The following is a 27,230-nucleotide window of genomic DNA, read 5'->3' as shown; positions in this document are numbered from 1 at the left end:
ATTCATTGCACTGGACACCCCCACAGAAGAGCTATGGGGACCAGCCCCTCTTGGGGGGTATGGGACACCCCCAGAGAAGAGCCCCAGGGACCAGACATGCCAGGGGTCTGGGGGGCCATGGGTCTTACCCACCATGGCAGCACGCAGCCCCCAGACCCTCATGCTCCCAGGGCAGCTGCACCGGAGCTACCCTGGCATGAGGCAGACAAGGACTCCAGGCACCAGTGTGGGGTTGACAAGATCTGTAGTTGAGGGGGGGAGGCGAGCAAAGGACAGAGAGACGAACAGACAGATGAAGGAGCATGCTGTGCCGCGACAGCGCTCAAGCCAGGTCCTTGAAGGCATCGAGGTTGAAGGCTGTATCGAGTAGCCGCTGCAGCTCTGTCAGGTGGGTTTTCTTATTGCCAGTGGCAGGGGCAGCTGCTGGCTCCCGCCCTGCATACCTACCAGGGAGAAGGTGGGCCATGAGAAGGGTCTGTACCGACCAATTCCCTCCCAGCTTCTCACCACCCCCTGCGTCCTTACCAGACAGGCTTTCCACGGTTGATGGTGGTGCGAAGCCGGGGTTTGACATAGTCATAGTAACCCTGGTTCTTGTGCTCCTCCTGGCACCACACCAGCTCGGCAGCTGGGTATTTCTGGGCTTCCCGCTGGAGGAGGTCAAAGGGGAACGGGGAGAGCTGCAGGGGACACAGAGTGGTGTAACAGGAGACATGGGGCAGTGTCTCAGGGGCTGCAGAACCCCCAGCCCACAGATCATGGCGGCAGCAGGACCCTACTCACCTGCTCCACCCTGGTGATGGCCACATCGGCCTCCATCTGCCGGGCCTTGCGCTCACGGGTCAGGTCATAGTACACCTTGCCAGTGCAGAACAGCACCCGCTTCACCTGCTCGGGGTTCTGGGCTGCAGGGCCACTGTCAGGGATGACACGGAGGAAGTGGGTGCCTGCCAAAGAAGAGAACGGCACCCTGAGCCACAGCAGTTCACAGCACCGTGCCAGCAGCCACTGCACCCACATGCCATGCCAGCCCCTTCCAGGACCCTGAGAGGCAGTCAGTTGACCCAGGTATGGCACAACTCCCACCACAAACCATCACATGCCACTTGGGGCTACCAAATCCCAGCTGCAAGTGGCTGCTGATGGAGGAAGCACCATGGAGCCAAGTCTCCCAAGGGTGCCAGGCTCAGCCCTAATGAGGCTCTGGTGTGCCAAGAAGGCCCTGGCCTCACTCGGCCAGCCTCCACCATGGGGAGGCTGCTGCCAGGCAGACTTTACCCAAGGCGACAGACTCCTGCCCTTCACCCTGCGGAGCGGAGTGGGAGAACACAGGCAGCTCTGTGCTACTTGTACCTGGCAGCATGTCATCAAAGCTGGAGCGGGCTTCGGGGTGGCGCAGCAGTGACTTTGGAGTGAAGATTATCAGCTGGAGCGGGGGAGAAGAGGCAGAGCAATGTGGTCAGACCTGCCAGAAACACCTCCCCTACAAGCCAGTGCTGGAGCAGCCACCTGCCTGCCCTCCCCTGCCCATCCTGCCTGAGCAAGGGAGCAGCTGCCAGAGATTTGCTTCTCACTCAGCTGCAGTGTTCTGCTAGATTGGGCACCCATTCCCAGCAGCACCAACCATCCGAGTTAGGATGTCCCCTGGGGAAGAGGCGGAGGGGCTTCCAGCCTGTCCCATGGCTAGAGCTGACTGGAACTGGCTGAAGTAGGTCATGTAGTGTGTCTGTTGGCTTCAACAGCCCTGACCTCCCCGTGGAGTTTGGGAAGGGGTCACAGCCCTTGCAGCCCACATGAGACAGCAGCCGCACATCAAGCACCAAGCCAGTCCTGAGCACAATAAGCTCCTTGGCCAGGCAGCAGCCAACTGCCCATGTCTGAAGTGCAGGAAGAAGCTGCACCCAGCCCAATCCCAGTCCAGGGAAATATCCAACAGGAAGACAGCACCTTGCCTGGGCACCAAGCTGGGCATGGAGCTGCTGGCACTGACCGGTTTGCGGAAGGGCAGGAGGATCTGGCGCCGGAGGACGTGGAAGAAGTTGGCTGGAGTGGAGCAGTTCACGACAATCCAGTTGCACTCATAGAGCTGACGCACATCAAAGTCATCCAGCTTCTGTCTTGGCCGGCATGGGTGAGGGGATTTCAGGAAACACAAGGTACCTCTTGGCCTTGTGGCTCCAGTAGGAGGTAGAGGAGTGGTCCCCAGCCCTCCCTCCCTTCCCTCCCCTTCTCTCACTCTTCAGAGCACACAAAGACCCACAGAGATCTTGGAGAGGCTCCAGGGCTGTGCCCTCCACCTTGGTCTGGCCATAAGGGTGGCCAGCAACCCCCTCTCATGCCACTTTCAGGGCCACCTCTCCCTTGGACTATGCCACAGCCCCAGGTTCCATGGAGGTGCAGCCTGGGCACCAGGTTCAGGCCCTTTCCCCAGATCCTCCGGCCAGCATGAGACCAAGGCATCCCATGCCTCCTGCCATCAGCTCCCACTGTGCTAAGCCCACACAGGTGTTGCTGCCCTCCACTGAGCTCAATCCAGGGCACAGGAGGGCCAGGCTGAGCACCACACCATGGGGGCCACCACTCACAGGGAAGACATCAGGATCATCATTGCACATCTGCAGGAATCGCTCTGGGCGGGCAGAGGAGTGCTCGGGACCCTATGGGGACCAAGAAGGCAGAAGGTCATTGCAGGCCAAGGAGAGCATGAGAACCCGAAGTCAGGCACTGCCACATCATGAGCAGTGCCACTGCTGTCCAGGGTTCCACCTCCAGGGTGAGCCAGTCCTTACCATGCCCTCCATGCCGTGGGGGAGCAGCAGGACAATGCCGTTCTGCCTGACCCACTTGGCCTGCCCGGGACAGATGAACTGGTCGATAATGCATTGAGCAGTGTTGTGGAAATCCCCAAACTGGGCTTCCCAAAGCACCAGGGCATTGGGACTGGCCATGGCAAAGCCCAGTTCAAATCCTGAGAAATGGAAGAGCAGTGAGAGAGTTGGGTTGTCCTTCCAGAGTGGCATCACCCTGGGCAGTGAGCACAGACCCACTCACTCACCCAAGACACCGTACTCTGACAGGGAGCTGTTGCAGACAGTGTACGGAGCCTGGTTGGGCCAGAGGTGGTTCATGGGGATACAGGTCCTCTTGTCCACATTCTGATCATGCAGGACATGGTGGCGATGGCTGGAAAAGGGAGAAGAGTAATTTCATCATCAGCCTTTGGACCCCTTCCAGAAGGGCTGGAATTGCCTTTAAAGCCTCCAAAAGCAGGGCTTTACCTAAATGTCCCCCTCTCAACATCCTGGCCACTCAGGCGGATGTGGATGCCCTCTTTGAGCAGGGAGCCAAATGCCATGTACTCTGCCAGGGCCCAGTCGACTGTCCGGTTCTTCACCATCTCCCCACGAGTTTTCAGAATACGGCTCAAACCTGCCGGGACAGGAGCCGGTTCATAGGCAGCACAGGACAGAGCTCCAGTGACACCACGTTTGTTCCACAACCAGCCCACGGGTTTTGCTTGTTCTGGGGCCCCCAGAGCTCCAGGCAGGGTCTCAAGAACACAGCACCCAGGGAGAGGATCCCCACCTTTGACCTGCTGCCCACCCATATTGAAGCAGTCCAATATGTCCCTTCCTTCCAGGCCACATCCCAGCCCTATCTCACATCTCTCCAGAACAAATGGCCAGTCTGGCACAGCTTTCACAAGCTCCTACCTCCATGGATAGTGAAATCCTCCACTGGCACCGAGCTGGCCACTTGACCAATGTGCGTCAGGTCCTCTTCATTGAGGCCAGTGGAAGGGCAGGTCATGCTCCGGGGCTGCCCGTCCAAAGTGAAGAAACCTGTCAGAAAAGGACAAACATCATGCTGCAGGAGATGTGCCAGATCCATGGGAAGACCTCAGGACACAGACACCCTCAAGCAAAGGTAGGGACACCAGGAAGGGGAAGAGCACTACTAACCTCCCCTGTGGGGTGGCTTACTAGAAAATCTCTGCCATGGATCTAGAGAGGCCGGGTGCCTTGCTATGGCCTCCAAATCGCTGCTAGTGCCTTACCTGGCCAAGGTGAGTCCAGCCAGTGTTTGATGTGCAAGATCTTCTCATCCTTGGATCTGGCATGGGCCTCCTCACAAATCTTATCGTACTTGGCAATTTCCTCCTGAAAGGCAGAACCAAGAAAAACATTAATGGGGGAATCTCTAAACGAGGGTGTTGAGTCTGAGGACCTTGGTAAGCCTGCAAGGGTGCTGGAGGACAGAGGTGATCCCCACTGCAGGAAGTCCCAAAGCTGTGCAGTTCAGCCTCAGAGAGCACAGCCACAGCTGGGAGCCCTGTACCCCAAGGCATAGCTCTGCTATGCTCAGAGCTGGTATCTTGTGTCCAGCCCTACTGATGCTGAAAGGTGGTGCCAGGGCAAGCAGGGCTGATGGAACCTCTGCGCCGCGAGCTGCCCAAGCAGCAGAACCGGGACAGGATCTGCCCCAGGTACCTGTGGCCACAGCAATCCCAAGCACCGAGACCTGCCTGTGCTGCAGTGGCCTAGAGCTGCATGGCCTGTTCCACACTGATCACAGGGTGATCCTTGAACTAGATGTTCCTGCACTTTTCAGAGCTGGCACAGTTCAAGGATGAGCCTTGGCTCTGAACTCCATCGCTGCAAGATCTGCAGCACACACCCAACCCCAGCACAACTCTGCCACCTTTAGGTTACAAGCACAAGAATGTGATTCTTGTAGGCACATGTGGGCCCTTCATATAGGTCACACCCAGGTCTGAACCACGAAAGTAGTTTTCCCTGGAGATACCACCAGCAGTTTTCCCCTTTCAGGCCCCGCAGATGGTACCTCATACTCCGGCTGATTTACCACCCCCTGGGAAATCAGCAGCTCTGCGTATTTCTGCAACACTGGCTTCTGTTTCCGGATCTGTTTGTACATCAGGGGCTGCGTGAACATAGGTTCATCCATCTCATTGTGTCCGTTGCGCCTGTAACAAACCTGCCAGGAAAGGAAAGATGCCTGCCTGTGACCTACCACTCCAAAAGCACTTGGCAGTTACCTGGGTCATGTGAGGGAGGGTCCTAAACAGCCCAGGAGGGACCCAAGCACACCCATGGCAGAGTCCCAGCTTCAGGGACTTGTGCCACATTCCTCACCAAGTCCACCACCACGTCTTTGTGGAAGGTGCTTCGCCATTCTGCTGCCACATTGCAGACATAGACCACGGCCTCAGGGTCGTCTGCATTGACATGGAAGATTGGCGCGTTGACCACCCGGGCTACGTCGGTGGGGTATGGGGAGGAGCGGGCCATCCGAGGGTCTGTTGTGAAGCCAATCTGTAGCAAGTGAGGGCAAACAGGACAAGCACAGTGTTACCAACTACATTTGGGATACAGCTTTGCTATGCAGCTCCTTCTTTGGGCGCTGATATCACAGCTGGCTCAGCATGAGGCATCTGCACTTCACTGTCCCAGGAAATTGTCCACACAGCTCCAACAGCAGCTCAGCTGCAGCTGCTGGGCTGCGGATGCACAACCTGCCTGTCTCCTGTGTCTGGACACAGTGGCACATCCTGATACCTGCTGCAGCTGTGGGGACAGGCTGGTCTCAGTGAAACACCTCTGGCTTCCATGGCAGCAGACAGGCCCTGTCAGACCTCGTACGCTGAGTACCAGGTTGTATCACCTCTGCACCAGACAGGGCTCAAAAGCTGCTGCTGTTGAGCAGCTGTGTGAGAAGCACCCCCTGTTGACCCCAAGTTAAGGCTCCTGCCACAAACACTGGCAAAGGAAACAGCTGCTGCTGGTTCCAGCTACTCCCTGCCCCAGAGCCTGCAGTGACAGCTCTGCCAGGGACCCAAAGGCACAGGGTATTTGCTCCTCACCTGGTTGTTGACCACAACATGGACAGTGCCGTGGGTGGTGTAGGAGGGAAGGTCACTCAGGTGAAATGTCTCATACACAATGCCTTGCCCTGCAAATGCAGCATCTCCATGCAGGAGGATGGACATCACCTGGGAGAGGGTAAGCCGTGGTGGTCATCAGGGACAGAGAGCAGGGAACCACCAGGGAAGGGCCCAGCTCTCCTCCCCATGAGCTTTCAGCATCCCAGAAAGGACATAGAGCAGCTCATCAACACATCCTTCCCAGGGGATGCGAAGGGAGTCAGCCACGGCTGACACACCACTGGGCAGAGACTGTGGCCACCAGCACCCCCCCAGCAAGGGCAGCACACTTGGGGCACCCTGAGCAGATAGCAAAACAACAGCCGGTATGCCCCAGCTGGGCAGCAAGTCCCATTCCCAAACACATACATCCCACAGCAAAGCCTTTTTCTCACTGTGGGAAGAAGAGAAGAAGCCTGGTTCTCTCACACTTTCAGCCCAGAAGCCCCATGGGCAGCAGCGGGCCCAGGAGCTTCAGAGTCACTGATGTTATTTTGTCACCATCCCAGGGGCTGGCTAAGGACACTGCCTGCCAGGCGAGGACAGGATCAGTCTATTTATATCCAGCCCATGGGGTGTAGGAGGGAGGGAAGCACTTTGGATCTCACTTCCACTTTTTGGGATTGGAGACAGGTCTGCAATGAATCACACAGCAAACAGCTCCCCACAGCCCCTTCCCACCAGGGTGTGGAGAACTGCCTTCTGTTGCCAGCTCCCATTTTCCCAGTCCCAGGAATGGTTATCTCTAGTCACACTGAGATCCAGCTGCCAAGCCCTCCAAGGTGTGGTGCTTGGATTGCCTTGGGGTTCCCCTCATGTCCCTTCATGTCATGGGCTGTCCATTTGCTGTGTCCACAGCCCAGCTCAGTTCAGAGATGAAGAAAGCAGCAATGGGAGCCTAGGGTGGGCAAGCCCCTCCGAAACTAAAAGGGAAGGATGGGGGAGCAAAGCCAGGGTGACAGCAGGGGAAGGGGCCCATCAAACAGAAAGCAGACAAGTTACTTCACTTTCCCACCAGCCTGTCTCCACCAAAATCCATCCAGCCTAGGCCACGTCACTATACACATCTGAGCAGCACTCACCTTCTTCCCCTCCGTGTCTCCACAGTAAAACTGCTCTGCCTTAGTCTTGCCTTGAACAACAGGATCAGCTGCTTCCAAATGAGAAGGATTTGCCACCAAGGAAAGAGTGATGTTCCTGTCAGTGACGCGATTAATTCGCCGATGGTACATTCCCAGGTGGTACTTCACATCACCGGAGCCCTGGTGGAGGGGAGAAGAGAGTCACTCCAGGAGCATGAGCGGCTTTTGGGGCATGGAAGGAGACAGAGAAGTGCTGACCCCGAGGCTGGAAGAGGGGAGCGTTTTTTGGAGGTACTGCCAGAACACAGCAGGCATTCACTGCAGGAACTGAACGGGCACCCAGAAAAGCTTGTTCCAGATGCCAAACCACCACCAACTTCAGACATGCACCCAGCCCATCTAAATAGAGCTGAAGGTGTGGGGGATGAAGCAAGTGTGGTGGGCTGGGCAAAGACCCTGAATAACAGGTAACACTTGCTTGAGTTCTACCCACACTGCAGCAGCATGGCCATCCATGACACCATTCCCAATATGCAGCCACCTCAAGACCCCAGGCTGCTGCTTTCTCACCTTGAAATCCCATTGAAGTTCATGACAGGATCAAACCAGCCCAGCGTCCCAAAAGTCAAATCATCCCAGCTTATGAGGATGAAGCTTTGGAGCATGAGTTCATTGCAGTGACAGAGCTGCTTCTGGAGCTGCTTTAGAACCCCAGATGGGGACCAGGGGCGCAAATAAACTTCTGCTCCTGGCCACCTCTCAGCAACCACCCCAAAGCTGCTTCATGCCCTGGAGAGCCGCCAACAGCCAAGTTTGTGCTGGAGACAATGGCACATGTCACCCCCAAGACAGGCAAGGACAGACCCATACTGGTACCTCTACAAAGGCTCCCATCACTCAGGTGTGCTTGCAATGTGGAAATCCTTGCAACACCAATGCCACTGAGTAACACCAGAAGCAGTGGCACAATCCAGCCACAGCCCTTTTGGGACTGCTCAGGGACAGGCAGCAGCAGCCTGCTGCAGGCAGGGGAGAAGCTCACCTCATCAGCAGCCTCCAGCTTGGAGTCAAACTGGCAGAATATCTGCTCCAGCTCTTTCCTGATCACGTTGGCAAGAACATTCAGGCGTCCCCTGCAAAAGCAAGGCCACTGCTGACAGCCACTGAATGCTGATGGTGATCTACAACCCTCACTGCCACAGGCCACACCTCCTGTGATGGCTGTGGGGCCACCCAGATTCAGAGACTCCCTAAGAGCAGTCTGAAGATCTCCCAGCACAGGGATGGGTTGGCCAACACAACATCCTGCATACTTGCTGAGATGCCCCAGGATGGGTAGGTGCTGGGATTCCAGCATGATTCCAGCTCTGACCTCAAGCCACCACCCCTCTCCAGATGAATTTACAAAGAAGCTGGAAAGACCCTGATGAGCAGAGAGCAGCCTCTCAGCTGAAGGCCTGAGCTCTTCAGCTGAGGCTCATCACCAACCAAGATCAATTTGTGCCCTCCAGTACCAAACCCCAGCAGCATCCCTCCACCTTCTATGCGCACCAAGCAGCACCATGGCTAGAGGCAAGGTTACCTGTGGGGCATTCCCATGATCACATAATCCACTCCCTTCTCACTTGACTTATCAATAATGGTCTTTAAGGCTGGGATCAGCACTTCACATCCCTCCAGACCAAAACGCTTCTCTGAAGACCATTTCCGATGGAGGAACTCCTCAAACCTAAGAGGCAAAGGGAGGGAGGGAATCAATGAGGGCAGAAAGCGGAGAAGGGACAGGGGCTGCACCAAGGGAGCCACAGCACTGACTGATGCTCAAGCTGGTACCATGCAGTGCACAACAGTCACTTCAGTGTCTTCCCAGAGTTCAGCTGGCCATTTCCCCCCACTCCAACACCATGCCGCACTTAATCCTTATTTTTAGACCTTTTCTTTCAGGATCATCCACATTTTCAGGCTGTTTGCCAGCACCTCAGCCTGCCACACTGGCAGCTCAGCTGTGTCAACCTGCTCATTAAGCTGATGGCAACAGAAGATGCCAAGATGTGACTCAGCTGGTGACTGCATCACTCTGGATGGGAGCAAACCTCCTGGGGAAGATATGGAGAAGGTGAAGCCCCCCGCAGGGTACCTGGTAGAGCGGACCAGCCTGGCCAGCAGCGTGCGCTTCTCTTCATTGGTGAACTGCATGATACCTGGGGTCTCAAACTTCTGCCGGATCCACTGGCACTGCTCCAGGTCGTTGATGAACATGAACTCCACGCCAATGTGCTGGCAGTATGCCATCTGCTCCAACCGGAAATGAGGGGCCATCAGACAACAGCCAGGGCTTCAGCACCTCAAACCCCCAAAGGACTGGCACTTGCAGCACCCTGCTGGCTCACAGGGCCAGGGGCTCCTCATTTCCTCGTTTACCCTTTCAGCCAAACAGCCCTTCTATGCCAGCAGAGACATCAACCCTCATGCCTGGCAGCAGGAGGGGGATCCTAGGGGAACCTAGCTGCCAGCCCTGCAACAGCCCCACTTCAAGAGCCTTGCTTGAGTTGTATTCCCAGGAAAAGGGATGCGGCAGGACATGTTTCAGTACGCTGCAGGGCAGCTTTCAGTATGCTGCAGGGCAGCTCGGACCATGCACATGACTCAGCATCAAGCTGTTTAATTCCCCTTCCCTGAGGGGCCCACAATCATTCCCTCAAATCCTTTACATCCACCTCAGAGGAGAGATTTTCCCTCTTCACAGCATCACTGTGAGCAGTCCAAAATTCTGTATCACAGGGCAGGGGAGAATCACAAGAAGCTCCTCCCACAATGAGGAGCCCTTTCCTGCAGATGGGCTAAGATGCTGGCACAGTTTTGCTTCTTCCAAGGTCTCAGCAGAGATCATCTGAACAGCCTGCAGCATGCCTGAGCTACTTGAGATCAGTCCAAGCACAGGAGGGGATGAAATTTGGCAGGAAAGGGGAACTGCCTGTACGAGCTGGAAGCCCCAGCCCCAGAGGTCTCAAACCTGCACCAAAACCCTCTGATGTATGCCCATGCAGGACAGCAACACTGCTGCAGTGCCTGAAGAGGGGATCACAGGCCTCCAGCCCACTCCAGTGCTCTGCAAGTACTAGCTGCTGTTTCAAACTGGAAAGCATAGCTGGAGAGGTTACAAAAAAGGCAACATCCAGCTGCCTGGGTTTGCTCCACCTTGAGCAAACCAAGTGCATTGCTGCAATGCAGCAGAAAGCTGGAGACAATCAGAGCTGAGCGGGTTACTCGAGGTGACTCTTGTGAGTGGGGCGAGTGCTGAGAAGCAGTTCCCAAACTTAAAATCTTAAAATGTGCAGGCTGACCCAGGACTTTCCAAGGACAACTGCTCTGCCCCTGCCCCTGGCTGCACACAGATCTGGCGAGACCCCTGCCCTCCTCACCTCGAGCCGACGGATGATTTCCCGGAGTGGAAGAGCTGATTCATTTCCACCGATGAAAGTAGTTGTGGGCAAGTGGAAAACTTTGTCGAGGTCAGATTCATCCAGACCATAAAAGCCTGCAGGATTTGTCATGGGTGGGAGAAGCAAGAGAAAGAAGGAAGGAAGAGGGACATGGATACCATCACACAGGGACCAGGTACGTTTGGGAGAAGTGGGAAAGGGACAAAACAAAAGCAGCATAAAAAAATAATAAGCATGGATGGAGGATAAAAAATAATAAGCATGGAGGTTTATATGAATAAAAACCAAACCATAATTAAACAAAAAGACATTAAGCACAGAACAATGAGTTATTATGGAAGGCACCACAGGAAATGTACCACAAAGCAATGTATATGCATGGAAATGGGCAATTAAAATCCAGGGCGAGTCAGGGAGTTTGGAACCCCAAGAACACAAAAAACACGCAACAAATTATAACAAAGGGAAGAGAAAAGAAACAGGAATTGAGGAGTCACCAAGCACATCAGGGGTATCAGCACATGGCATGAATTAAAAATGGAGAGTCAACACAGAGAAGGAAACAGCTAAAACAGACACAACCAAACAGACAAAACCCCAAGGAGGAAGAGACAGAGAAGCAAGAAAGAGAAAAGGCAACAGGGCTCTGATGGACTCTCCTGAATAGCTCAGCCCGGGAGCAGGGTGGCCAGCAGTCATTCAGGGGTTTGGCTGCCCAGGTACCCTTTCACCCCAACCAACAGCTTTTTAATCAGAGCTTTTGCCTAGCTCTGTTCAGTAAACCTCCACCCTTTGGTGCTGGCAGCTGATAATTTGGAGGCAGCTCCTCCTACTCATGGTATGGGGCTGTGGGGAGCTGAGCTGGGCCTGGAGAGGGGCCATGCAGGCCTCAAGAGCTGGAGATTGGGATTTAGGGATGCAGGCGAGTCCTGCTGTACCCCAAAGCCATCAGAGGTGCCTCACTACCTGCTGAAGCTCATGGTTGTCTTTGGGGAAACTGAGGCACAGAGAAGGAGGGACAGTGCTGATCTCGCTAAACCAATCAGAAAGGCAGAAGCAGGTCCAGGAACTGGAGAGTCCCATGACCCTTCTGAACCAGGAGCTTGGACGAAGGACTCAGTCCAGAGCCCTGGCACCTTTTTCAGGCTTCTGCTCATCCCTCCCGCACTCCCAACAAGGCCTGGTCCCAAGGCGTTTCCTAACCCCAGGGCAGAAGCTGCAGCAGACACACATACCACTACTCCTCCCAGCTTCCTCCAAACCAGCCCAGGACCCCAGATTTTAGAGAGGGAGCTTTTAGAGGACTTGTTCTTATAGAGAGGGGATGGGGAACACCATCTAAGCATGGCAGGGCAGTGTGACCCACCTTCCTCAGAGGAATGGGAGGCAAAACCTGGCCCCTCCTGAGCTGGCCCCTTCAGTGAACTTCATCTTAAAAGTCTCTCCCTTGCTGACTGGTCAGGAATGGACAGTGAGCTGTAGACAGCCCAATCCCTGGAAGTGTTCAATGCCAGGCTTGGAGCAACCTGGTCTAGTGGACTGGGTAGTATGAAAGGCCCCTTCCAGCCTCAGCCATCTATGATTCCATGATGACAGGGCTGCTCATGGCTCATTCCTGTGCAGCCTGGAGGGGCGAGTCCAGAAACTGGGAACACTCCAGTCAGCCTGTAGTGGACACATTCCTGACTGCCACTGCTGTTCATCCCCTCTGCTCCTGCGACACTAGAGTCCCAGGAGAGGGAATGAAGCCAGACCCCAGCAGCTCTGCTCCAGAGCTATGCCTAGGAACACTGAAACAGACAGGAGTTGAGAGTTTGGCCCCATGCCTCTGGGACTTCTCTTTGGTTCCCATTCAAACAGAAATCCCAGAGAGATGCAGCAGGGAGCATCCCACACAAACTGCCTGTTGAAGGGTTTCAGGGAATCCTCAGTAAGTTGCTGAAGCTTGCAGACCTGCAGCACAGGGCTGTGGCTTATTCTGCTATGATGCTTTGAAGACACTCTGGCACACTTTGGGAGTATCAGATTTTACAAGGAGTTTTAGGACATCTAAGCATCTTTGCTTCTTTGCTGCAACCTGACAGCTCTGACAACACTCAGTATTTATAGGCAGCAACACCATTGAATAGAAGAAGGCAAGGGACGAGATGCCAAATTTTCCCTGAGACAAAACCAGAAGACAGCTTGGATTTTTAGGAGTCTTGAACCAATGAGGGAGATTGAGGCCTTGTAAAATTAATATTCACAACAAAACATGTACTCTAGCAAGCCAGGCATGCAAACACAGTATAGAAAAGGCCAGCAAGGCTCAAACTGAGGATTATACAAGGCAAAGTGTACTAACCACACACCTACATCAAGACTTTGAGAAGAAATTAAGAATAAAACATGCCACAAAACTCAGGAGTGGTGAGAGATGGGAGTGGTCCACTTTACCAGCTCATTCATGCCCAGAATAACCTATTCAAAGAGAGTCCTGCACTCCAGAGGGTTAAGGGTTTATTAATTGCATACCTCCTACTGTTAACACTCTCAGCCGCTCCTTGAACACTGCAAGGTCTGGGGAGGGCAGGGAGGGGGGATATAGAAAGGGAGAAGACAGAGAGATGCAGTCAAAGTTAGTAAAAAAAATCTGTCACTGTGAAAACTAGTCATGGAAAGCACAAGTCAAAAAAATACAGTATTTAAAATACAGGCAAAATCCATCAGAGGCAAAAGGGCAGGGATGGAGGATGACTACACACTAGGCAGAAGAGGAATCTTGGTGGGAAGTCTGATGAGAGGAGGGAGGAGCAGGAGGGGAAGGGGGCATCAGACACTGGGGAGTTGTTGAGCTGCACGGTTTGAGATCTCCTTTTGCACCTTGATGGGAGAGACGGTGGCCTGGCATCTTCATTTGCCATGACCGAAAGCATCCTGCCAAGCTGCATCACAGGGACTGGGACCCTCTGCAGAAGCTGGGAGCTGCCTCCCACCAACACCTGCTCCAGAGGGTTTGCTCTGCTCGTGCTGCTGGGAGGATTTCAAGGTCAACCTACAGAGGTAAGGCTGCTGCCTTTGCACAGAGGAGGACTGGGGTGTTGACAAGCAGGCAGTTCATGAGGAAGACAGCGAAGATGGCAGCACAGCAGGCATGCACAGCCGTCTCTCTGGAGCATGCTTGGTGCAGGCAGGAGTGCCGGCACACTGCAACAGTGGGCAAGCATGCAGCACCAGAGCTGCCTGCCCAGCTAGGTTAGGTGACCCAAGTGCCTCAATCTCACCTAGGTTACAAAAAGACTTGGAAACACTTGTCATTTGGGTCAGCAGGGAAAATCAGACACTTCCCCAAAGTGGGAAAAAGGAAGGTGGGAACACCTCAAGCCTAGGTCCCCGCAGGGACTCGCCTGGCTCTTCCTGAGCTGGAGGAGGATTTCCATCAATTTCCCTTTGCATGAGCCAGAGGCAGCTGCCTTCCATGGCGAGAAAGACAGACAGACAGACACTTAGACACACACAGCCTTCCACACACCACCTGAATTTCAGTGTACTAAGGTACTATTTCTTCCTTTCTATTTTCAGGATCATACTGAGTTCCTGTAGTCATCCTGTCCTTGTTTTACACACTTACCATGCCAGACCAGCTGCAGTGGAAGACCAGGATGAGATTACTTGCGTTTTTTTTTAAATAGAAAAGACAAGAGAAATGGGAATCGGGTGGCTCCAGCCCCACCACTCCTCAGAGTGAGTAGCCCTGGGTAGGTTTTCTCCCTCTGACACTTTCCCCAAAGACTGAACTGCTTAATCCAAAGAGAGCTTCCAAAACAGAACCAAACCAGTTGCTAAACAAAAAGCAGTTGAGAAGAAGGATCAATTTCTGATATTAACCATCCAACTCATTTGAATCACAGCACTGCCACTTAAACTGTTGGCAAATGTGATCACACTACAAAAGCTGACCTTTAAAGGACTTTGCCGTTCAGAAAGAGGAAACAAGATTGTTTCCAAGTTTCAAAACGACTCCTGCTATTAACCACCCTGTCAAGTGCTACATATTCCTTCAAAGCAAAAAAAAACCCAAAAAAAAAAAAACTAAAACAAAAACAACAGCAAGATCTGCTTACGAATTGGCTTTTTCTGTCACAAGCAGGCAAAACCCAACCTTAGGCATAGCTGGAGTTCTGTCTTCTGCACCACCACAGCTCCTTCCCCACTTCCTGAACACTATTTGCAAGCTAAGTTCATTCAGTTACAACTAGGATTGACTAGATGAGGTTTTTCAAGATAAGAATATCAAGGGAAAATTTACTCAGCATAAATAATATTTATAGCAAGTTAAACAAAGTCTTTTGCTAAGACCTAGCCACCTGAGTCTGGGGTTCCACCATGAGACACAACCCCAGCACGAGCTGGCAGCTGCCACCATTATATCTTGTGCCCAGGACTCATTATTTCCTATTAATTAATGGAGTCCTGGGAAGCAAATCAACACCACTAGCCACAATGACAGGTATTTTAATATGAAAGCCACAGATGAACAGAGATTAATCTTAAGGGCTTGCTCAGACACAGGAGATCCCATGCTGAGGCTCCTTCCAGCTAATGCCTATGGACTATCTACACCTGAATGCTTCTCACCACAGTGAGAAGCATGTCAGAGTCCAGACTAGGGGATGAAGCAGCTTCTTCATCATCCAGTGAACTGGTCCAACCAAAACCTACTCCCTTCCCTACCTCTTCTGGTACATGTAATCCTGTCCGAAGGTCCAGCAGGTCCAGGGCTGGTGTCCCTGTTGCTGGCAGATGAATAAGGAATCAAGGAGGTTTACATGCACCGTGCATTCTGATTGGCTGCTTCGATTGGTGAGGTTAGTAATCATCACTGCTGCTCTACTCTACGTTAGGAGCATGAGCATGCCTCTGGAGCACTCAGAGTGCCAGGGAACCACCCTGGGAAGCACCAGTGAGGTGACAGAGCTCAGCAACCTCATCCTGGCTAGGAGAATGGTAGCAAACTACAGAGATTAGCTCTAAAGCACATGGAGAGGTGCTATGTTTAAGCACTTTCAGATCAGGATTTCAAGTCCTGAGAACCACACACACTTCTGTACAACACTCATGCAGCTCTCACTCAAACGCGTTGGAATTTCCACCTCTCTACTTAGACAGGAATGCATCCCAAAGCTTCCTTGTTATGATCACCAGTAGGGACTCATAGCTCAGTCTTGGACAAAGGGCAATTAAAGGATTTACTGATGCTGGGGCAAGCTGGAAGTTCAGGAGAGTAGCCTCAGCCCCGCAGAGATGAACCCAGTACATTCACTCCCAGCTCTGTGGGTCCCCAAGGGCAGCAACAGGAGCTGAGAGAACAAGCCTCCAGCTCTCACCCAACAAAAAACCTCTCTGCTTTGCATTTCTCGAAGATGCAATTGCTTCCAGCCCTTCTGGGTTTTTGCTTCTGGGTGAGCAAGATCAGTGGTAACACTGTTTGGTACTCGTTGAAGAAACATGAGCTGAGTACTGGAGTGACAGCCAGAGGGTGGCAGGACTGCACTGCTGCTGCTACCGGCAACTACAGTTTTAGAGTGATCATTACTAAGGAAACTTCAGACCCCTGGCCTGTGAAGCAATCTACCTACGAAGCTGTGAAAGAGAGGGGAGCTCAAGCAATGCAGCACCAACTGCTCTCAAAGCCCTCACCCAGTTTGTCTGTGGATGTGATAATATCGGCAGGAAGGGAGGAGTCCAGATCTGCATCCAAGATGCCCAGTGGATCGAGTTGTGCTACATGATGCCCTCGAATCTATGAAATGCATCAGGAATGGAAAGGAGAACAGGAACCAAAAGGGAGAGAAAAACAAAAGAGGGGAGGGGTAAAAAAGTTAAATTACATTAGAATTAATTTGCAGAGTAATTCTCACCGACGTTTGGAGAAACAGTTACTGGCGCATCATCAAAATTTACACAACTAATGCCGAGAGGATCAAGCTTTGCAATGTGGTGACCCCTGACCTGGAAGCAACAACACAGATTAGTCATTAGAAAAAGTTAACTGAAGAGACATTTATTTTAAAAAAAAGTTGGAAAATTTAATTCAGAGTTTCCCTCTTTACATTTTCTGCTGAGCTACCTCAATTCTAGCTGCAGCTAAATCCTGCAGAAATTTGGTTTACTGTCACATACAGCACATAGGAGAGTGCTAACAGCCATCAGGACTGCTCTGTTCTACCTGACACCAGGTTTGGCAGGGGTACAGGGGGATGGCAAGCTCCTTCACAGCTGAGACAGGGTCTAAGGGTCTCCCGATGCTTTCCCAGTGTCCAACTTGGGCAGCTCCTCTCTACAGATGCAGTAACTTCACACTGATGGTCTCCTCCTAAGAATCACAGGTACATGAAGAGGCAATTTGCCCAGAGAAGCTGTGGCTGCCCCATCCCTGGCTCATGTTCAAGCCCAGGTTGGATGGGGCTTGTGGAGCAACTTTAAAGGTTGTATGTGTCCTTGCCTGTGGCAGGGGGGTGGCAGGGTGAATCAAGAAAAGCTTTAAGGACCCTTCCAATCCAAACTATTCTGGGATTATATGAATTTTCTGGATTTTGGCAGATATAGGTGTTCTCTTGGCAACAGGGCAGAGAAAACAGGCATTGCCATTGGCTGCATTAGCTCCTTAAAGGCCAAGGAACATGTCTGAGGAACGTTTGCCCAGATGCTCTCCAGAAGGTCACAGCGTCCCTCTGGAGAGAGGAGCCCACCGCAGAAGCTGGAGCACTCTCCTGTGAAGGGCCGTGGAAATAACAAAGAGCTTTTGTACCAAGGGAGTCCTGACAGCTCTTGGCAGCAGCAGTCAGGCCAGGAATTCCAATGCTGGGTCTGAATCCACATTGGGTTACACAGAGAACAGGAGGCGATGAGGAGTTCTGGGTTTTTGCTGCTACAGAGGTAGGTACCCACAGACAGATCCTAGCACATCTAACTGGGCAAACTCAGGTCATCTTGGTGGCCAGCACTCTCCAACTGGTGAGTCACAGGTTATTCCTTGACAGTTTCAGGCTCAGTGATGCTGGGAATGGGGCAGGAAATACAACTGCCACGGTACAGGGTGCAGCCTTCCTTGCAAGCAATACTCTGGGCATCGAATCTGCTACCAGTTAGGAAAAGCACTCAAATACAAGTGGATTATTAAACCTCTTGTACAAACCAGACACAGTGCTCTGACCTTATTTACTAGAGCTCATTCCTATTTAGAGCATCCTGTGGGGATTTTAAGATGGGATTTTTGTGGTTTTACCAGCCAAGGAGCCTGAAATCAGACATCAGCATTAAGGCAAACTGAGAAGAAAGCACCATTACCCCTTGCTCTCTGCAGGGCCAGGCGACACCATAGTCCTGAGCACTGATGGCCACAGGACAGCTCCTCTGGGCCAGCTCTGGCTGTGAACTATTTGCTTGTCCATCTCTCAGCAAAGCACAGGGGTGAGTCCATCACATAACAGTCAGCAGGATGGAAGCTCACCATGCTGCTCCCCATGGCCAGGATGCTCTCAGTGGGACGAGGAGGCTACTTAGTCCAGCAAACAGCTTTGAGCTGGGGAAAGCTGGTGGCTTTCAGATTACCTCAGCAGTTTGCAGGTACACAGAAAATCCTCAAATCAGTGGGAGAAAACACCTTTTTCCCCCACAGGAGCCATGCTCGTTTTGCACAAGCCAAAACAAGGAACAAGAACGATGCTCCAAGGGCTGGAGCCTCTCTTCTCTGGAGTCAGGCTGGGAGAGATGGAGGTGTTCAGCCTGGATAAGAGACAGCTCCGGGGGAACTCAGAGCCCTGTCTAGTTTCTAAAGAGAGCCATAGAGGGAGTTTGGACAAGGGCCTGGAAGGGCAGGACATGGGGGATTGGCTTCCCACTGCCAGAGAGCAAGGTTAGATGGGATATCAGGAAGAAATTCTTCCCTGTGAGGGTGATGGCCTTTCATTTTAGGACCTTGGAAGTTCTGTCAGCAACAGTGGGAAGCAGGATGGATGCTCCATGACACTGCTAAGCATGGCAGGAGCCCACAGCATTGGGGCAGCATTCCAGACAGCAGCAAACCATCCAGTGTGAAGAAGATCTCCCCCTCCCTGCCACCCTGTTTGGATGACAATAGCTTTAATCTTCCTATTGTCCAGCAACATATTAGCTGAGTTTCTGCCCCAGCAGAGCAGTTGCTCCTATTCCAAACGAGGCAGCCCAGCTCCTATCCTTCGTGCTCTCCATGCAAACATGTGCATCATTCACACTAACTCCAGCCCACCTCAGCCACTGCAAGCCCCTCTACAAAAGATGTGACCCTCCTTGGCACAAAGTCCCCTTACCTGATATGCCCTGATGAGAGATTGCACTGCAAGATGGTCCTCCACCAGTTTATCCACGTTAGGCTGAGCCTGAACCAGGGACTGGGTTTGGGACAGGATGGAGAGGCTGGTAGTCAGTGGAGGGGGGCTTTGGTAAGCAGTGCCTGGAGCAGCTCCAGCATTGGCATTGCGAAAAAAGATGTCCCATGACTAGGAAAAAGAAAAGAAGAGTGGTGACCATGGTCTTCACTTGCAGTCCAAACACCTCCTCAAGTCAAGGTTACAGAAGTCTCAACTTTACTGCCAAAGCAGGGGACAGAACTGCCTCCTCTCCTGTACCTCAGCTCAATGCAGCTGCTGCTAAGAGCACCCACCTGCCTTGAACAAAAGAGCACTAAAGCTCTCCCACTATTCCAACTGCATCATTATTCCACCTCCCATCCATCTGGATTGTTTCTTTTGGCATGAGGCCAACCCCAGAGCCACCCCTCCCTTGGCAGTGGCACCAGGACAGGACAGAGTGATACTCCATCCCTTGGCTCTGCTCTTGGAACTGAGCAACAAGCCCCAGCCTGGACTTCCAGCTCATTTCCTTCTCCCCAGGAGAGGCCACTGCTCTCTAAATACCCCAGTATTTTCTGAAAAATATTTCTGCCCTGTAAATACACCTATTCCTCTTTCCATGGTCTGAATAGCTGGACACCTAAATACCAGCATAAGCTGTGTTGTTCAGCCCTCAACCAGCAATGGTTTTATTTTTTCTATCTCTTCTTCAATTTTCCCCCATCCTTTTGGTGACACCAATGACAGCACTACAGAGGTATTCCCATACCAGCTCTCCCATGCACAGACCAAGGCAGCTGCCTGCTCTGCTCCCGTTCCCTTTGCAGACGGGCATTTCTAGGTGTTACAAAAAAAATCAAAACACCAAAAAAAAGCCCTGGACAGACTTGGTGTACTGTCATACTTTTCCAGCACTGTCTGAAAAGCCTGGAAGTGTCCCAGGCCAAACCCAAGTTAACCAGTCTCCTTGCAGAAGCACCAACAGATTCGGGGAAGGAGAGAGCCTGGCCAAACAAAGTCCAATCCACATCCTCCCATCACTCATGTGCCTCGTTTCATGTGCCACCAAATGATGGCAAAGGATGAGGGCACAGTGGAACAGCAGCTGTGTGCCAGCACAGACTCAGGAAGCTGCTAGAGCAAAAAAAATCCCATGGGATTTGCATGCTGGCTTCAGCCCAAGGGTTTCTCCACCAACTGGGAGCTTGGCATCCTGAACTTTGGAAAACACCAAATACAGCCTTGGAAATCGGAGATGGGCAAAGCCCAGCCATTCCCAGAGTGTTTAAATAAAGTAGAAAAGTGCCCTTAGAGCAGGGGTTGTTTGAGGCAGAAAACAGTTTTTGTCCCCTGGAAGCAGGGTGGAAAGGACTGAAAATCTGCCCTTTGCTGGAGTCACCCCAGCTGAGCTGTTCCCCCAGAGCTCCTCCAGTTGCAGCACCCATCACATGCCCCAGGAAGGTATTTCCAGTCCCAATTCACCCAAACACCCCATTGTCCCATCACATGGTGAATAAATTTAGAAACAGGTCACGCTAAAGGAATATAAATAAGATCTGGAACATTTTGACACTGATAAACAATCACTCCCCCAAGGGGAAAAAAAAGGGAAGACAGAAAACACCCAACCCTGTTCTGACTGCTAAAGGAAATTTCAGTGGGAAAAGAAGGAGAGCTGCTTTTTGTTCCACCCCAGCTTTTCCCTTCCACAGGCTCACAGAGCTCCTGGGTGCCCCAAAGCCATCAGCTCCTGTAAACGGAGGGACAAGCACCCAGGAATGGGCTCTGTGCCCTTGGGATGGAGAGGAACCTGGCTGGATACTTTGCTCCGTGGTTTAAGTTTGGTTTATGTACTGGCAAATTAAGACAGGCAAGAGAAAAGAAGCACCTGTCAACCTGGGAGGGGGGTGATGGGGACAGACACGGAGCCAGGGGTGTTGCCCTTATAACCTTCTCCCTTCTGCCATTCATTTCTCTTGGAGTTGCAATTAGCTTCTGTTTTGGAAGAAAAAGTTCACTTTAAACTCTGCAAACAAGGTGTGGCACTTTCACTGAGTGCTTTATTGCTCCACAGAATGATACCTGCATGGCACAGGGCAGGCTAGGACTGGGATAAGGGCCATAAAGACATCAGCTTTCAACCTGCTGATGTGGTTTTAAATTCAAGAGAAGCCAAGTGCTATCCCATGGGTTTCTGAGGAGAACAAAGGTGCCTCTGGAACTCACATCTACCATGGGAGAGGCTGCCCCATCAGAGTTATCCTGCTTTATCATGGGAAGGAGAACTTTGAACTTAATCCAGCACTTGCCAAAGGTAACAGCAGTAATAAACTCATGGGATTATTGTCCTCTGACTTTTCTGTGCCCATGGCAGCTCTGTGAGTGCTCCACTTGTTTTTATACCCTGTATAGATGCATAGAGGCTATAAGATACATAGATATACATTTTGGCTCAGATTCAGGGCATTTTCAGACAGTCCCACAGCTGCAACACAAAGCATTAGCCTGGACTGGCTTTCCCAGTGCTCCCCCATGCACTGGCAAAGCAGGACTGGAGAACCAGCTGCCTGCCACACACCAGGAGAGTTCACGCTTTAGGTGGATCCTGAGCTCAGTTCTGTGACTGGAGCTCAGGGCAGGCTCCTCTATTGAGAACAATCCCAAACCAGCTCACCAAGCCAAACCAGCACCTTCTACCAAATTCAGCTTCTGAAGAAGGGTGTGGGCTCATACTGTCATGTCCCATTTTCTCACCTTGGAGATCAGGCATGCACACCAAGGGAAGAGGAGTAACATTTCCCATCAGCTTCCATTTGGAGCCGAGGTACAGGGAAGGAGGCAGTTCTGTCCCCAGAAGCACCCTCAGTGCTTCAGGCTGGGACGTGCTTAAGGGACAAACTGCTTCCTGCTCCTTCCCCTGCCACGGGCTCCAGAAGCATCAACTCTGCTTGGCATGGCCTGCAGGTCTGGCAGCACTTCCTGCTCCAGCAGGGAGAAGATGATGAATGTCAGAATTTAAGGCTGCAGGAGGATGAGGAGTAGCCTGAACTAAATTTAAGGCAAATCTAATCTTTGCTGAGAGCAGGCAGTCAAGTAGCAACCAATGGGTTCATGCTGTGCACACTGCTGTGTCCTTTATAAACCAGATAAGGACCTTCAGTTTTCTGAGGGTGATGGGATCATCAAATCCCTTTCAATTTCAAATCCCAAACATTGCAAAGTTAAAGGGTCTGTGTTAAGGGCTGTTTCATGTACAGATCCATGGGGAGACCTGTGTCCCGGTCACCCAGTGCAACCCAGACTTCAGGGCTGCTGCTTAGGGAGACTGAACCGACCTGAGATGTATGCAGGTATCACCCACCTGCAGCCACAGCTGTTTGGCCACCTTCCCTGAAGCACCCATGATGTTGCTTAGGGTATGGGGAGACAGTGTGGGCTGTACCAAGCACCCAAGCTGGTCAAATGGAGGGCAGGAGGATGGTGTCCCCACTTTTAAGGGGACGCAGAGCCAGGAGCAAGCAGCACTGACTGACCCCCTGGCAGCCCACTGGCACCCATACCCCATGCCTTCACCTCCTCATTCTCCCACTCTAATTTTTATTATTCTACTGTTATTCTTATCCAACTTTGTTCATTGGACTTGAAAACTGGAGAGCAGCTAAAGGATTCCATGCAGAAAATGCCTTAAAATAACCTTTTTATCTTCCCTATTTTAAGCAAGCACTAAAGCTTGCTCTGCAGTTTAAGCCCCTGGTGTCTACATGGAGAAAATGCAGTGTGCTCAGCTGGGACCATCACACCAGCGGCAAGGCTCAGAGGTTTTTAATGACAACAGCAAAGGCACTCCAGCTCTTCCCAATTGAACGTGTCCCTCCTCCCTGGTGGGACACACCACAGCAAGGAGCAGCTGGTCTCTGCGCTACACAGGGATAGAAAAACCTCAGCCAGGTCCCCGTGACAGCCTGACTCCATCCAAGAGCTCCACCTTAGCAACTGACCTCCATCTGGCAGGACAGAGGCCAAAGCTTATCAAGGACAGGAGTGGCACTTTCCTCCCCTGGGCAGGGCACACTGGCTGATTAAACCTGCAAGCCAACACAACTAGAGCCAGCTGCAAGCCCAGACTGAGCACAGCAGCTCAGCATCGAGGGACCCATGAAAAAGCACAGAGAGCACAAAGGAGTGCAGAGAGGAGCTGGGACAAGGTGAAGTCCACACAAGAGACAAGGCCAGAATGTGGCCAAGTCTGTAGATCAGCAATCTAGCTTTACACACACAAGCTCAAAGCCAAGCTTAGCTACGTCTGCCCCAAAACAGAATACCACCCATGCCCGAGACAAAAAGGAAACCAGTCACAATGTGGAGAATACCCCCCTTGCCCCCTTTCCCCATCCTCCACTCTGGAATCAATCCTCTTGATGAGCCACGAGAGATGGAAAAAATACAGCATTGGGAGCTTGCTACAAATGGATTCCCAGAAGCCATTCCTTTGTATCTGCTTGTGATCCAGGATGCTGCCCGTGTCATTTCCTCTTGAACAGAGAAAGCTCCTCTTGGTTCTTGCTCAAGGAATCACTGCTGTTTCTTTCAGGCAAAGTGAGGCAGACGGACCATCCACAAACATCCAGCCCCGACTGATGAATTCACTCCTCCTCAAGAGGTGCCACTTACCTGCACCCACTGTTCAGACACACAGAGAAGTGAAGGTGACGTCCTGGCAAGGTTGAGCCTTACCTTATGTACACTTTTGGGATTTTCCAGCCAAGCATAATACATTTCCTCAACATAGTTCGAACTAGTCCCACTCAGAAATGGCTCGGCAGCCACTGGTGCACTGTAGCACCTCAGCTGTTGGAACGTCCTGGGTGCTGCCGGTCTGTGTTGGGAAATTGTCTTTACAGTCTGTGAGGCTGTCAATGGCCTCAGTTTTGTTGCACAAGTCCTTAAGTTAAGCATTTTTGTCCCGTTGCCTCACACGAGTTCCTGTTGAGGGCGAACAGAAAAGTGGGTTACAAATTACTGCAGGAGAGCACTGAACTGAGACCACCCCCTCCTCGAGCATGGAGAACCAAGTTTAGGATCAGTTTTTAATTTGGATTAATCCATCCACCCTGTCCCACAGCCAGGTCTCTGATGGCTTGGAAATGCAGTTTTCACTCAGTACATTCAGTATGGCCAAGTCTGCCTCTCCTATCCCTGGCAACATTGCATTGTCATCTCCCTTCTCATGACAGTGCGAAGCAAGTCTGTTTGGTGGGTACCCAACACCAGCCTCGAATGAGCCACTGCACATGAAAGCCACCCACATCTCTTGATTTCAGCTTCTTCCATCACTCTCCTTTCCAGGTTGGTCTAGGCTTCCATTTCTATGACCACTCTGCTTGTTTGTTGTGATGTGCACCAGGATAATGCTGGGAAGAAACCATCTACAGGGAAAATCGCTCGCAAAGTAGGGGTACAGTAGTGCAAAGCACCTGAGAAGTGGGCTCCAGGAAAGACTGCTGCTCCTCAGAAGCCCAGACCCAAGAATATCAGTGCAGCTGGAAGATCCAGAGAGGGGCTCTCCCCTGCTCAGAGAACCCAGAAAAGTAATCTGGAGCCAGTGTAGGACCTCTGAGAGGTCCCACCTTGCATAGGGCATGTACTGGGAGGCCTGGGGATAGCCAGGGGGTTTGCACAGGGCCAGCCATGGGGTTTGATGCACATCCAACCAACCACTGCAGCCCAAGGAAAGCAGTGGAAATCATCCTGAAGGAAGTGCAGGCACTTGGAGCAACTCCTCTTGGAGCTGCCCTTCCCACCCAGCTCCTCCCGCAAAAGGCAGGACCCAAGACTAGAGGTGACCCAGCCGGCTGGTTTCCATATCCCAGACCAGTTTAACGAGCAGCAACCCAATGTCAAAGCAGTTACCATGTGTTCACCAGATTAAAATGAAATTTCACAAGGGACTAGGAAAAGAACACACCTTCATGGCCAGCATTTTGCTAGCCAGCCTTCCAGGTTTGTCTTGCTGAATCTAGTTCAGACACTGAGCTCTCCCCTGTAGTGACCAGTAACAGGACCCAAGGGTTGCACCAGGGGAAGTTTAGGTCAGGTATTAGAAAAAGGTTCTTCACCCAGAGGATGTTTGGACACTGGAACAGCCCCCCCAGGGAAGTGGTAAAGCAGAAAGTCTGAGCGTTCAAGAAGTGTTTAGACTGTGCTCTCAGGCACAGGGTATGACTCTTGGGGATGGTCCTGTGTAGGGCCAGGAGCTGGACTTGATGATCCTTGTGGGTCCCTTCCAACTGAGCATATTCTGTGATTCTGTAGTTCTGGCTGCCCGGCATGACAGGGACTACACTTCCCACTGGAAACTATAAGGTTCTGGTTCAAAGAGCCTGAGGAAGACCCAGATTCACCTGAATTCAGATAAAGTGTTTGACAGATTTACCCACAGGAAAAAGGGAACCACTTGTTGTTTCCACCCTGCCCACAATAACACCTGGCAAGAAAGGCCAGCAGGTGCAGGACCTCAAGTGCCACAGCACTGGGAATTCTCCCACTTCACCCTCATCAGATCTACACAGCACAACACACTGTTATTTTTCTGAAAGGCTAAGAAAGTCAAGAATGTTCAGCCTAGAGAAAAGAAGGCTCCAGGGAGTCTTTAGAGACCCCCACAGTCCCTAAAGGGGCTCCAAGAGAGATGAGGAGGGACTTTAGACAAGGGCCTGCAATGACAGGACAAGAGAGAATGGCTTCCCACTGCCAGAGAGTAGGGTTAGATTGGATATTGGGAGGAAATTATTCCCTGTGAGGATGGTGAGATCCTAGTACAGGTTGTCCAGAAAAGGTGTGGCTGCCCCTGGATCCCTGGGTGTCCAAGGCCAGGGTAGATCGGGTTTGGAGCAACCTGGGCTAGTGCAAGGTGTCCCTGCTTATGGTGGGGGGACAGAACTGGATGATCTTTAAGATCCTTTCCCACTCAAAGCATTCCATGATTCCGTGATATTTCAGAGAGCCAACTGAATCTAGTGCCAGAGCACAGGCATGCATATGGGAGGGAAAAAGCTTTAGGACAGAAGTAGTATCATCATCTCCAGTTTCAAAACCAGTTTTGGTGCTGTCACTCAGCAGCATCCAGTGACCTCTCTGGAAAACAGTGAGGTTGATACCAGAGTTTGACCCAAAGTGAGCAGAATTCTTGAAGGAAAGGCTAGCTAGGAGCCTGGACAGAGACAGGCAAGCTTGGAGCTGGGATGATTGCAAGTTGGATCAAAATAGAGAACCAGAAGCAATGACATAGGAAACCAAGTCAGAGATAAGGAATATCAGGGTCACACAGAAATGCAAAGGTCAGACTGTGAGTGCTGACTGAGGAGCGTGTAGAGGGGCAGCCAGTCACAGCCCAAAGCTCACCAAAAGGTCATACCTCAGGAATGCCCACAACAGATGACGGCCCAGAGCAAGCCAATAAGCAGATTAAAGTGCTAAATGTGACCCACCGGCAGTCGGGCTGGGGACGCCAGCCTAGAAAGCAGGTACTTGATAAGAACTTGTGACTTAGGAATACTTGCTAGGTTAAAAACAGCAGGAATTCTACCTTCCAGGAAGTGGCGGGGCCAGAGCCACCGGCTGCAGCCAGAGCTGATCCAGCACCGGGCACCGTCGGGCCTGCGGCAGGCGAGGGCCTCAGAGCGGGCGGGGGCCAGGACAGACCCTCCGCGTCCGCTACAAGGCCGACCCCGGCCCCCCAGAGATGTCCGCGAGGCGCCGCGGGCTCGGACGTCATTCCCCGGGCGGGCAAACGGAGCGGATCGGCCCCGCGGGGGAACCGGGGTGGGCGCGGGAGGCCCGGAGTGGGCGCGGGGGGCCCCGGGGGGCCGTGAGGCGCGCGGGAAGGGGCAGCGGAAGTCCCGCCCCGGCCCCGAGCGCGCCAGGCCCGCCTCCGCCCCGCGCCCGCCAATCACCGCCCGCCGCCGCCGCCCGGGCTCGTCGTCCCTCGCTGGCTATAGGCCCGCGGCGAGCAGCCGAGCCTTCCCATTGGCCGCGGGGCTGCCCATCTCGCCGCAGTCCCGCCCCCCTCGCTCCCCTCCTCCCAGGCGCCCGGGCGGCGCCAAGGACACCGGGGCGCGACCGCGGGCGACCGGCCCGGCGCGGCCCCCAGCGCAACCCCCGCCCTGCTCCGGTGCCAGCCCCGGCCCCCGCCCGCGCTCCCAGCCCTCTCGCCCGGCTGGGTCCGGTCCTACCGTCCGGCCCTGCCGCGGAACCCACCGGCGCGTCCGCACACCCCGCTCGTGGTCCCGGCTCTGACAGCAGCCCCGACCGCCGGCCCCGCCCCGCCCTTCCGTCACCACGTCGCGTCGCCACGCCCCTTTTGCCACGCCCTTCGAGCCCGGCCCAATGC

At 52.8% G+C, this 27,230-nt stretch overlaps 1 protein-coding gene across 9 annotated transcripts; it reads right to left on the bottom strand.

The window, feature by feature from the left end:
* Nucleotides 1-227: 227 nt before the first annotated feature.
* OGDH (oxoglutarate dehydrogenase) lies at nucleotides 228-27,230 on the bottom strand. 9 transcript variants are annotated; one of them, XM_030290079.4, is made up of 24 exons: nucleotides 27,098-27,230; nucleotides 23,576-23,824; nucleotides 18,800-18,988; nucleotides 16,370-16,460; nucleotides 12,984-13,028; nucleotides 10,449-10,564; nucleotides 9,164-9,318; nucleotides 8,609-8,755; nucleotides 8,069-8,159; nucleotides 7,027-7,206; nucleotides 5,885-6,013; nucleotides 5,157-5,336; nucleotides 4,846-4,998; nucleotides 4,058-4,160; nucleotides 3,714-3,842; nucleotides 3,279-3,429; nucleotides 3,056-3,183; nucleotides 2,790-2,968; nucleotides 2,586-2,657; nucleotides 1,991-2,113; nucleotides 1,354-1,426; nucleotides 784-947; nucleotides 526-680; nucleotides 228-443 (listed from the first exon to the last, which is right to left on the bottom strand). In XM_030290079.4, exons 2-24 carry the CDS (start codon nucleotides 23,795-23,797, stop codon nucleotides 323-325), a joined length of 3,096 nt encoding a protein of 1,031 aa, XP_030145939.2. In that variant the 5' UTR covers nucleotides 23,798-23,824; nucleotides 27,098-27,230; the 3' UTR covers nucleotides 228-322. The 9 variants fall into 9 exon arrangements, with proteins under 9 accessions (XP_030145939.2, XP_030145934.2, XP_030145935.2 ...); XM_030290074.4 differs by lacking the exon at nucleotides 16,370-16,460 and adding an exon at nucleotides 16,149-16,251; XM_030290075.4 differs by lacking the exon at nucleotides 16,370-16,460 and adding an exon at nucleotides 16,149-16,251 and having other exon boundaries at nucleotides 27,073-27,182.

The sequence above is a fragment of the Taeniopygia guttata genome, chromosome 22 (genome assembly GCF_048771995.1).
Source record: "Taeniopygia guttata chromosome 22, bTaeGut7.mat, whole genome shotgun sequence".
In the NCBI taxonomy this organism is placed as follows: domain Eukaryota; kingdom Metazoa; phylum Chordata; class Aves; order Passeriformes; family Estrildidae; genus Taeniopygia; species Taeniopygia guttata.
Note: the sequence above shows the minus strand (reverse complement) of the source record. Positions and strands in the feature narration are given on the sequence as shown.

Coding starts and splice junctions, on each gene's coding strand:
- OGDH (XM_030290074.4), bottom strand. CDS start 23,797: ATGCTTAACTTAAGGACTTGTGCAACAAAACTGAGGCCATTGACAGCC. Junction 8,756..9,163: donor AGGCTGGTCCGCTCTACCAG/GTACCCTGCGGG, acceptor TTTGCCTCTTAG/GTTTGAGGAGTTCCTCCATC. Junction 3,184..3,278: donor GTTGAGAGGGGGACATTTAG/GTAAAGCCCTGC, acceptor TCCCTTTTCCAG/CCATCGCCACCATGTCCTGC.